The sequence below is a fragment of the Neopelma chrysocephalum genome, unplaced genomic scaffold (assembly GCF_003984885.1).
Source record: "Neopelma chrysocephalum unplaced genomic scaffold, ASM398488v2 Primary Assembly neopelma1_97390, whole genome shotgun sequence".
In the NCBI taxonomy this organism is placed as follows: Eukaryota; Metazoa; Chordata; class Aves; order Passeriformes; family Pipridae; genus Neopelma; species Neopelma chrysocephalum.
Genome location: NW_020926031.1, coordinates 3448556 through 3460671, shown reverse-complemented (window position 1 = coordinate 3460671; position 12116 = coordinate 3448556). Strand labels below are relative to the sequence as shown.

At 37.1% G+C, this 12116-nt stretch overlaps 1 protein-coding gene across 2 annotated transcripts in view; it reads right to left on the bottom strand.

Annotated features, from left to right (window-relative positions):
- Window positions 1-12116, bottom strand: part of BTAF1 (B-TFIID TATA-box binding protein associated factor 1) — a 51442-nt gene that overhangs the window by 11539 nt on the left and 27787 nt on the right. For both annotated transcript variants that reach the window (XM_027672197.1, XM_027672196.1), the window contains 15 exons: window positions 11693-11782; window positions 9532-9627; window positions 9100-9276; window positions 8430-8570; window positions 8172-8296; window positions 7198-7318; window positions 7019-7123; window positions 6634-6783; window positions 5898-6040; window positions 5551-5725; window positions 4868-5071; window positions 3549-3975; window positions 2733-2923; window positions 1714-1867; window positions 1513-1622 (listed from right to left, as the gene is read on the bottom strand). In XM_027672197.1, coding sequence (XP_027527998.1) covers window positions 1513-1622; window positions 1714-1867; window positions 2733-2923; window positions 3549-3975; window positions 4868-5071; window positions 5551-5725; window positions 5898-6040; window positions 6634-6783; window positions 7019-7123; window positions 7198-7318; window positions 8172-8296; window positions 8430-8570; window positions 9100-9276; window positions 9532-9627; window positions 11693-11782 — 2409 coding nt within the window. The remainder of the gene's footprint in view (window positions 1-1512; window positions 1623-1713; window positions 1868-2732; window positions 2924-3548; window positions 3976-4867; window positions 5072-5550; window positions 5726-5897; window positions 6041-6633; window positions 6784-7018; window positions 7124-7197; window positions 7319-8171; window positions 8297-8429; window positions 8571-9099; window positions 9277-9531; window positions 9628-11692; window positions 11783-12116) is intronic.

Genomic DNA, 12116 nt, shown 5'->3' with positions numbered 1-12116 from the left:
GAATTCCTTCCAGCTAGCAGATTTGTCCTAGACTCATCCCATTTGTGTTAGGCTGATGAATTATTCATGTTAGGAATCTCATTAATTCTGTGTGACAAGAAAGACACTCAGAAGGAATCTGCATCTTCCCAGTGGGGTATGTGTGTATCTATATGTCTTCTTTTTCATCAGTATAAATACACTTTATCAGGTATCTCAAACAGATGCTCAAGTTTTTCCTAGTGTGAAGATCCCTAAACATTAGCTTTGATGAACCAATTCCACCCTCCTTGACTTTCTGTGATTTTTTTAAACCTGCATACAGAATTAACACCCAAAACTAATCTACACAATAACTACACACCACACATATGCATACATATAAAATACACTTAAAGGAAGACTTTCCATGTCATATGCAAAATGCACTCAAAATCATTTTAGTAGTTTATTAAAATAAGTAAGAAAATTCCACATGAATCTTCTCCATCTGCTCAGAATTCTACAGCCATTCATTTTACCCATCTTTTCCAGAATTCTGGCCTACTTATTCCTTGCATGGGAGCCTTGTCAAGTATTTTTACCATCCTGTTGCCCTTCTCTATGCCTCTCCAGAGCTACTATACTTATTCTGAAATACAGTACTGCAGATAGGCTAGTACTGAAAACTGTGTTCAGATGCAGGCATAAGAATGACTATTCCTCCATTTCTTTAACTTTTTTTTTTACCAGTACTTTACATTCAGCTGATACTTTCACAGAACCATTCTAACTCCAGGATCTCTCTCCTGAGTAGAAATAGCCAGTTCAAAGAAGGAAATTATTTTTTAAATAATCAAATCTCATCTAATTGAGGGTAAACTAAAGTTTCCCACAATTTTTGCATTCCCTGCACAGGCAGCCTTTCTGACAACCTTCAGCCTGTTACACAGTAGTCAGGCAGTAAACTCTCTTTATCACTACCATTTTGCTCCCACTCCAGCCACAGAAACTACGTCAGACTATTGTAAGACAAATCATTTCAGTCAAACACATAGTGCAGAATAACCACATTTTTATCTATACTTTCATTACAAAGAGAAAGCATTCTATTATCAGTCTGTTCTCCAGTTTTAGGAAATTCAGCATTAAAATAAAGCATAGCCAAGATGCTGATGTCAATGCAACAGAACAGCATAAATATTATCATAACTCAAACTTCGGAAACAATCGTGTTTGGACATGTCATCCAAAAAAGAATAGGCCAAGGCTAAATTGTAGGTAGCTGTTTGCTTTTGTGGTTTATTCTACAACCTGCATAAACAAATACTGAATTTAATATTCTACAGAACACAGGGTAAAAAAAGCTTTACAACTGCACAACTTAACTGCTGAAGGCTAAGTCTTCAGTTTATCAAGGACTCTGAGAACAGGCAGGCTAATGAGGGACTATTTGAGCAAAACAGAACAACATCTAAAAAGAAGCCTTACAAAACAAAAATTTAAAACAGTAGCAATGAACAGACTGAAGTGTTTCATACAAAAGCTAATTACCAGAGGATGTAGCTGAGTATCCATGGAAGCTGCTGTTGTTTCAAAAACCTGCAAGGAATTGACCAGCTCCTGGGCAGGAGCATCTCCTTTTTCCAGTAATGACTTCCGGTCTGGTAAAAACAGAAAAGGTGTTCAGTTTAAGTCTGACATACTGCCCCCCAGCCTACCTGCCCTCCCAGCTTAAACCAGAAGTGTAGTTACCAAAATTATTTATGTGAATGTTGTTCCGTAATGAACCAACCATAGCATCCCAGAGATGTGGCAATCCTGTTGCCATTTCAGCACCAAAGTGTTTAGCTATAGTAGATAAGGCAAATTCAGCTCCTCTTCTCTGTACAACGTAAGGTTTCTGAGCCTAGAATTAAGCAATTCATCAAAGCAGTGAGGACAGACACAGTTAAAAATAACTATTTTCAAGGAAGCTCCCACTATATAGGCATTCAATTTGGTTTATACCTATGACACTACATTCTGATTTTTTTTCCCCAAGTTAGTTACTTTATTCTTTATAGAGGTAGAAATTTGGTTTTTGCTGACACAGGTCCATTTCAGCATGATATTTTCCAACTGGTTCCAGTTCCAGAACCTCAGATATTGACAATACAGTGACACCAAGAACAGCAGCAAAACTTACTAAAAACAATACTTGCTTTGTTATTAAACCCCTGCTCTTTGTTCCACTCTCCTTGGAAAGCAGAATTGATAAAAAACAGTAACAAATCAAGAACAAAATCCACAACACTGTTTAGGAATCACAGTCTTGACTAGGATCTTATCAAAACATACAGATTTTAAATTAATATAATATTCTAAACTTTTTAAGTTAAGTTAAGTGTGGAAGTTCCACACACATTCTAAAGCCAGTCACATTTCAATTACTGGTTTAAATTCTTCAGAGGCATCCAGCATGCATCAAGGTGACCGGCAAGCGTAACAGGACACAATTACAGCAGTTTGTGGAAATCTATTCGTATGAATTTATAGTGATATTTGTAATCTGCAGTAAATGTAAGTTTCAGGAGTTATTAGTTTTCTTAATGACATACTGAAGATTTAAAATACCAAACATGCTGCTTGTATCACAAAACTTCATATCAGCTCAGTTCTCTCGTGAAGAGATCCTGGGCATCCCTGTTATAGTGATATCAATTCCAGTGAATTCAAAGTAACAGAAGGGAGGAGTGGCCGTCAAGTTGGAAATTCAAGCTTCTGAAGTGTACCTCATCGAGTTCTGTAGGAATGCTTCCACTGCTGCCTGTGGGGAGATCGGCAATAGGGGCTTTTGGAGCTTTTGGAGTAGGACCTCGCCGACTTGTGATGGCAAAAGCAGCTTTCTGATGTCTGTAGAGTGTAATTATTCCCCTGTGCTTAGTAACTGTATGCTGCATCCCATCTTTATCAGAGTTGGGCCCTAAAGGAAGGGAGAACAGCTGTCAACAATTTAAGCTGCAGTTTAACACACTGGCAGAAGTGACAGCTACCTGTAAGTCACCTGATGATTGCACTTCAAAAAAAGCCCAACTTTTTCCATCCATCAAGTGAGAATCTTAGACTATTAAGATCTTAATTTGTGTTTTTCATTCAATGCACACATTTGCAGTGCGGGACAGCCATTTAATGAATCCATGACCATTGCACGTACAGAATTATTTGTTCATTTTGACCACTATCCTCATCTTTTTTTATCTTACTATTAGCCTATGGAATGTAACACAAGTCACTTTTTTTAACAGGCTACTCTAATTCCCATACTTACTCAATTCCAAAGAAAAGCTTCTTAACATATATAAGTATGATCATAAGTGGACAATGAAAATTGGAACTGAAGTCTTTTATACATGTATGTTCTGAAAATAATACACATTAGTTGCATACAAATTTAGTTTAAAATACCTAAATAAAACCATTACTAATAAAAACTCAGTTGCTGACATTTTAAAATCACTGAAAACAAGAGTCACTCAAATATTCATTTTAACAGTTCAGAAATAAGCACAGGCATATTTTAAGAATGCTGGCACTCTTAGATGTCATACCTTTTGAGTTTTCATGGCTACTCTGAGGCTGTGCAGGACATGCTGCTAGTGGAGTAAGATGTGGATCCACACAGAGGGAGTTGCAGAGATTTTTTATAATCTTTGAGTTGGGACAGGGAGATCTTGTCGTACACTGCTGAAGCAACTTTGCTATACATGAAGCCACATAGTTTTGTACAAGTGTATTCTCTTCTTTTTTGATAGCTTCCATTAAGGGTTTTATAACAGGATTTAGTTTTTCTGGAAGTTGCTGCAAGTTCACAACTGCACATGCAGCAAATGTGTGCACTCGCAGATGCAGCACTTGCCATTCTTGATTTGTTTCTGTAACAGTCATTTGGACCTGCTGTCGCTTACTGTCCAACTGCTGTAGAACTTTAGGATTCAAAGTAAAGGATGATGTCACTTCATTGAAAACAGAAGTAACCTAAGAAGAGGGGAAAAAAAATAATTACAAATCTGTTTCATTTACTGTAAAACAGGATATCCTCTCATGGTATAATATGAGTCACTTGACCAAATATATCCATTTTTTCAGCAAATAACAGGAAATGCTCCAAGATGTAGTTTCTGGAATCTTGAACTGCAGTTCAAAGGGAAAAATCAGGCATCTTATAAGAATTTCAAGTCCACATTCCCAAAGAGAAGTTTACGTACTCCAAGTTTAGATTGTCCCATATCTACCAGTTCTATCCAGATATTCTGGAAATACATAAGCAGGTGACAGGTAAGCAAAGGAGAATGTGAATACAAGAATCTAAAAAGGATGTGCAAGGCCTCATGCATGAACAAGTTGTTTCTAAGCCGATCCTCTTTTGAGGAAAGAGGCTGGGATAAAAATCTAAGAAAAAAAAAAATCAGCACAACAAAGTAGTTGCAGGGCTTTCCATATCCTTCCCCACTCAGTTGACTACTGTTTCCTGTGAAAGATTTGACATTAAAAGGAGATTAAAAGGTCAGAGGCAGGGGCCTAAGTTGTCTAGAATTTACAGTTTATTTACTAGTCTTTTGACAGTGGTTTTGAAGGGGTTCCAGCCTGCTTTGGTTTCTTCTGTGTGGATTTCAATAGTGAATCCACACCTGGAATGGTAACACTCCCTTTTTTCTCCTCTTAAGTATGTACCTTGCACTGCACTTGATTTTTGTCAGACTGTAAACACCACAAGGGAAATAGTAAGTTTCTATACACATCCTTTGACATGAGATATGTAAAGTTACCACATTATTTCCGAAAGTTATTGTCTATGTAATAATTATGTGGAAGATGTATTTCAAGACAAGAATAGGTTTGAAGGAAGGGCAGGCATGCCTGTACTTACCAGCTCATTAGCTTGATCTATGGTAAATACACTACAGTTTACTCTGTTTCCAATGTCAATGTGTGCATCAGCTAACAATGAGATGAGTTGTTTACATTCATTTTGCATTCTGGTAAAAGGAACAGCAATTTCATCGTAATAGAGATGTTCAGAAAGGACCCCAAGTAAACGAGGCTGCACACAAATAGCCACAGTTGTACACTCCTGAAACAGGAAAAGACAGTTTGCAATTCTGAGTAATCACAATTTCTTTTGTTCAGTTTTGGGTGCTAAACAGCTCAATCTAGCTACAAAAATCCAGTTTTCAGAGGGACCATTAACATTCATAACTCAGAATATTAATGATTAGGAACAAAACCTTCAGTCTGCCACTAGAAATGATACTGAATAGAGGAAAGACAGTCACCTTAAAAGGAAGACTGACCTTGGATAACACACATCTTGAGAACAGACTTATTTGTAGAAAAAATGTGAACATATTTACTTATTCATTATTCTGACAGCTAGCATTTAGCTACTGAGCACTGTATTCCTCCATTGTCTAAGAACAATGATTTTAGTATTTAAATGTATAAATACCATTTTAGCTTATCAACCGAAATCTTATTTCAGCTAAGTAGCTCATGACAAGCAGTGGATTGAGATAGTAAGTAAGATTTATTTTTGCTGCAGAAACACCCTACCTTTTGCAAGGCTGCCCACTCACAGATTACTAACGCAACACTAGTCCTCTGCAAGGCAGATTTAGAATTCAAGTGGAAGAGCAGGAGCTGAGCTAATGATTCAGCTGGCTTTATTTCTTGAGTAACAGTATTTACACCTGGGTCACAAATGCAGCAACAAAGTGCTCCCAGCAACCTGACAAGAGGGAAAAGAACAGTCACTTCAGTGTTACAATTACTCTGCAATTAACGATTAAAAATTAGGATGCCAAAATAGTCTACATAATTAGATTTTGGAAAAGTTGTTATATATAATGAAAAAAATACATTGCTTTTAAGTATCTTTTTCATATTTTCAGTAAACTGACTTTGCTGCCATCATCCGAGCACGCATGACAACATAATCCCTCGTTGCTGGATCTTCTGCAATGCTGTCTGCCCCAGCAATATATTCCTGAATCACTTCCTTATTCTGAGTTTGACCTTGACGCAGTTTAGCACCTGCCTTTTCCTGTGGAAAAAATGAGAGGCTGCAAGTAAGTATGCTTGTAATGAAAACATGAATTCATATTCCATAACACTCCCAATAACCACAATATCATGTAAAAGTTGGACTAAGACAGATACTTCTTTGATAAGAGACTTCTTAAAGTTGTTAATACTTGCAAATCACCTCTCCACTACTAGCATTCTATGGTCCTGTTAAATGTAAGCTATATTCCTTGACTATAACATTAAGACTAATACTCAACATATAGCTGGTAAATACAAAGAAAAAGGAAACATCTTTCAGCATGTTTTCAGAAAAAACACAATGCTTTCAAATGTAGCTCAGTCCTGCAAACAGATGGCTTTGGAACCATGTAAATAAAGATTTTATGAAATATTCACATAGAGCATACTGCATGGCAGAACTTTATTCTCATGGATAACCTGACAAGAACTCTTTTGCTCTACAAAATCAAGGTTTGTAAGACAGTTGACATTTAGAGTTCTAGAAACGCATCACCACTCCCCTCTAACACCCTTAGAATGTGTTTTCATATACAGCTAAGTAATTTCGTACTTCCCTCAGAACAGTTAGTGAGGTCACATTTCACTTACTTTTGATCTCGTTTTTACTTCTAGCAACATGTTTAAGTCAATGGGCAAATGAGATGGCTGCATCATTAAGCAGAGCCAGGCTCCCATCCATGGACAAGCAGCTGCAACCACATACTGTACAGATGCCTTGTTTAACAGTTCCAGCCATACCTTGGGAAAGAAAGAACCATAGTGGAAATCATGACGAATTTCTACAGGGTCTACATAAAATCATACATATGCTGATAAACTGTAGGAACCATCTCTCATCCACTCTCTAGTAAAGCATCACATAGGCCAATTACAAAATAATTAACATGAACACACTATTTTTTATCTGCACAGAGGATATGAAAGAGCAGGATACACAAACACTATATACCTATGTGGTAAGTCATGCAAATACCTTGTGAATAAGATCCAGAATTTCTTGGTTGCTTTCCAAGATACAAAATTGAAATATGTGCCTCAACATGTCTTGCAGAATTGGAGTCAACCATGTTGAAGAACTCTGAAACAAGGATATCATATGACTAAGCATATTCCAATAGGTATCACATTAAAACACTAATAACTAATTCTTACCTGGTCTTGGGTAGACAAGAGCGTGAATAACGTTTCCAGAGCTGCTTTTCTCACAGAAGATATAGTGTGGTGCAAGAATGGCCACACACGTGGGACCAGAACTGTGAGTGACTGCTGAATACTAGAGGAAGGGGAGATGGAAAGACAGTTACAGGAGAAAAAAACCCCACTGACTAGAAAACTAGTCAATTCAAGCATGTATTTTTACCATGTTTTTCCCATCACCCATTATACTTTGGCCTTTGTTCAACTGTTCAGAAAAAAAAGGGAGGGTTGTTTCTGTTTTGAACTTACTATTAGGCCTAAAGTTGTATCTAAAGTTATGACTTTACAAATAATTTGAAACCAGCTTCAGCAATGCCAATCATATAGGATGAGAGAGAAAATGCATAAAGCATCTACTTTACATGGTGAGTTTATCATGTGTATTATAAAAAATTTAACATACTAAGATGCAATTTCTTTAATTTGCCAGAGTCCCAAACAGAGAGGAACTAGGCATTGTCTTCAACCAGTCACAGAATTACTGGATGTCCTACTGATATGAATTTCCACATTTGTAGCTTTCTTCAGAACTGTTCCAAGAGCAAAGTTCTACAGGTATGTGCATGTGTTTTAATGTACACAATTTGGTCTCTTGTTTGGAGTTTGTCTGCTCCTTGTAGGCAGGACCACCATATGAGTGGAGCCAATATCCTTTACTAAAATACCCAAGATGAATGGAGAGAGAAGGTAAAGAAGTCACATATAAACAATGTCTCATTGTTAATTCTTCTGCTGCATTTCACAAATGTAATGAAAATAGAAGCGCTGTCCTAACCTTCACTTTAAGGAAAAACAAGAGTAAAATTAAAATATTGATTTAAATTAAGCATCTCCTTGGCACATGATTTGAAAGACACTCATTATTACAATTTGCAAATAAGTGGACACTCAAGCATGCAATACTGAAGCAATACTAATTAAAAAGTTACCTGCATTTGCGGACCTGAGGGTAAGTCAGAAGGGATGAAAGAAGGATCATGATACTGTTTGTGGAAGCTGTCAAGTCATCCAGCTCCAGAAGTGCATCCCACAAGGTATTAAGAATAAAAGGCACCTACACAAATAAGAACAAGAGATTACTAGATATAAAAAAAGAAAAAATCCAGCGCTGCCTCTAAGCGTTATTTTCTTCATTTTGACCAAAAGTGAACTTTTCAATAAGAACTTAAGGAAAACAGTTCAGTCACCTTCTGAGACTGAAGCTGGACCAGGCTTTCCACTACTGGTACTAAAGATGCTGCAGCAACAGCTCGGACATCATCATCCAGATCTTGCAGACCTTCGATTATTGCAGGCAATACTTTAGGCAATAAAGTGTTAATCATGTCCTGGCAAAAAAATCAAAAGCATTTTTAAACTTAAAAAGCATGTAATGATCCAAACAATTGAGATGTACTCTGTGTTAATTAATCTGTTTGTTTTAAATAGAAGCTACCCATCCAAGACTATAAGTATTGTAAGTTACCATTCATGAAGTTAAAAACCTAGGTTATAAATTTGAATGAACTCAAACGTCAGCTCAAAGCTCAGTGTTTGCAGAATACCAACCACAAATAGACTAAACTTCTTGTAGCACTCAGCTCTGCTACTTCACACGTGAAAGTATCATCAAAATTAGGCAAGCACAGCCTCTATTTATAATGTTCTGTACAAGTAACTTATCAAGTTACAACAGTACAGCTTCACTACATAATTGCAGCCTGGATATAAAAGTGCAGTCACACATCTCATAACCCACGAGACTGCAATGCAAGCAAACTTGTTTTATCATATCTATCTACTGTTCAGCCATATCCTCTACCTGGAGCAGAGTTTTTTGATCCAAAGGTCTCTACAATTTGTCAAGAGGGTTATTACCTGACGTACTGCCAAAGCATACTTTATTCCTAGGAGACCACCATGTCTCACTTCCCACTGTTCCTGTGTAAGCAGCTTCAGGAGAACATCCACAGTTTTATGAACTCCAGTCTCATTCATGTGTTTCAATACTACTCCCAAAGTCTGAGCACAAGTCTCACGTACTGGGGCTACCACCTAGGAAAAAGGAAATGATAAAACAGATACTTCTGTATGAAATTTGACTTAGAAAGAAATCAATCTGAGTCAGATGACCAAACTGCTACACAAACAAGGTAAAATTTATATATCAGCTCCTTTTTAATAAGCATCTGTGAGTAGTTACAACAGGCACATGCAGTAGCACTGTAACAAGGCAGTGTTATCTGTGCTGTACTGCTATTAGTGTTCTACTGCAGAAGACTGCTGATCTGCCTCTCAAACTTAACTTACTTCATCTGAAACGAAGTCTCCAAATCGGTCTAATGCAAACACACAAAGAAGTCTAATAACCAAGTCTTCTAGCCACTCCTGATGCTGCTGAATCATCTGTAAAAAGAGAAAAAAATTGAACATCTTGACTATGTTCATAAAGCATTTCTGATATGCTTGCTTTAGCTAAAATTTGTAAGAGATACAACAAATGTTCAAACTGACTCAATACAGTCACCTTGCACAGTCAGTCAAGGCTAAGTACTCAGCACTAATTCAGCTCACCTGGGTTACTGCAAACACCATAAAAATATAACCAAAACCAACCAGGTTAACAAACATAATACCTTTACTGGAAGGCTGGTGTCCTGATTTTGACTTGGACAGAGTTAGGTTTTTCTCAGTAGCTGGTACAGTGCTGTGCTTTGGATTAAGGACTAGAAAAATGTTGATAACACTGATGTTTTGGTTGTTGCCAAGTCATACTAAGTCAAGGACTTGTCAGAGTCTCATGCTTTGCCAGTGAGGAGATCTACAAAAAGCAGGGAGCAACCATAGCCAGGACAGGTGATCTGAACAGCGATATTCCACACCACAGAACATCATGGCCAGAATATAAACTGGGGGAGTAACCCAGAAGGGGCTGATCAGTGCTTTGGGCCAGGCTGGGCATCAATCAGTGGGTGGTGAGCAATTGTATTGTACAGAACTTGTTTTTCTTGGGTTTTAATTCACCTTTCCACTTAATTCTCCTTTCCATTATTATTATTACTGTTATTATCATTAGTACTATTATAAGATTTTACTTTATTTCAATTAAGTTGTTTTTCTCTCAACCCATGAGTTTCCTCTTTTCCTGATTGTCCTCCCCATCCCAGCAGAGGGGCCCATGGGGTGGAGTGAGCAAACAGCTGTGTGGTGCTTAGTTGCCAGCTGGGGTTAAAACACAACAGCTAGAGAGCACCTTGTTAAGGTGGACAGACAATTTTATTCCTACAGAGCATACTAAGGTAAAGTCATCCAGATAACCTGTACTGACCCATGTCAACTCATCCTAGGCAAGTCAATTAATATGTCTGAAGCATATTTATAAATAAACTATAAAGCAGTGGGAGACCCAGTGAAAGGAAGTTGCTTTTCAGCTCCAGATTTAACAAAGCAATTTAAAACAAGCTTGTCTTGAAGCTCTGGCCTCTGTGAGAGACCAATAGCTCCGTAGTTTTCAATCTCAGAGTAAAAGCCCCATAAAAGCAACTGCTCAGGCATCATCTTTCTCATCTCCACTGTCTGCCTACACTAGATCACCACTTCCCTTGAAAACTGTCATTTTAATGTACATATTAGGGATTTCATATTCCCATACATGCCAAAGAATTATACCCAGCATACAGCATGCACAACAGCTGGAGTACACTCACCCTTTTCATAAATAGTTAAGAAATGGTTTAAAGTATCTTATAATTGCAGCCTGCGTTATTATTACCCAGCAATCTCCATGGAACAAATACTACCCCACGTGGAAGCAAGAAGAGATAGAAGCTTTTGCTTTCCCTAAGTACAAAATATGCTGAAATAGACTGATTTACATCTCCTCAATCTTCCACTCTAAACTACAAGCTCTCCTAGCTGCTTTTACAGCAAAATCAGTATTAATCTGGATGAGATTCACTATTAGTAAATACGCTGTAACTGTCAGGTTATTTTATAAAAACTGTTTTCCTTTTAAAAACACTAAACTTTTTCTCACAACAAAGCAAGCAGATTCAGAGTCACCTTACTGTTCAAGCAAGTAGAATGAGACACTCTAAGATTTCACTAGAGTTATATAATCAACTTGTCAATTTAGTTTCAGCACAGCTTTACCAAGACTTGAAAACAGTATTTTCTAGCATGGAAGCTAGTGTTTAATAACTTTATACACAATCAACATATTAAGGTTACTTATACAGTAGTATAGTAGTACTAATACTAGTACAGTAGTATTGGTTTCTGCACAGGCCTTTTAAAAAGAATGTTTCATTAGTGCATATTGTGATGTCAAACAGATAATTTTGAGCAGACAAGTCTCATGGTTTATATTCCCCCAGGTCACTCACTTGCTGCAAAGTTTAAGTATTTTAAGAAGTCTGTTTTCTAAACTTCATTTAAGCAACATATTGAGTATACATGACTGGAAACTTACCTCCTCTAGAGAGCTATCTCCCATTTTACCACCACTTTTACCATGAGCTTTAAGGATCTCTCTCAGTCCAGTACCTGCACCATGTCGAACCTAGAAAAGTGAAATGAAAAGCCAATTTTAAAATACAAGGGAACAGGAGATAGCCATGTTAGATAACTGAAACAATACTATTGTATTCTTAATGGAGACGTTTCAACTACAGCTGAAATAGTACTAGACTTTTAAGTATATGATTTGATCTAATAACTGCCTACATGTTCATCTGTCCAAAATCAACCAATTAAGAATTGCTTCTATTTCCTAACATTATCATATTTGCAGTAATACAGCCAACATTCATCTACTTTTACCTCACTACAAAGACACTAGTTTTCAGAAAACAGAAATTAGAAGGTATTACTGATTTTTTTAAGTTTATAAGTTA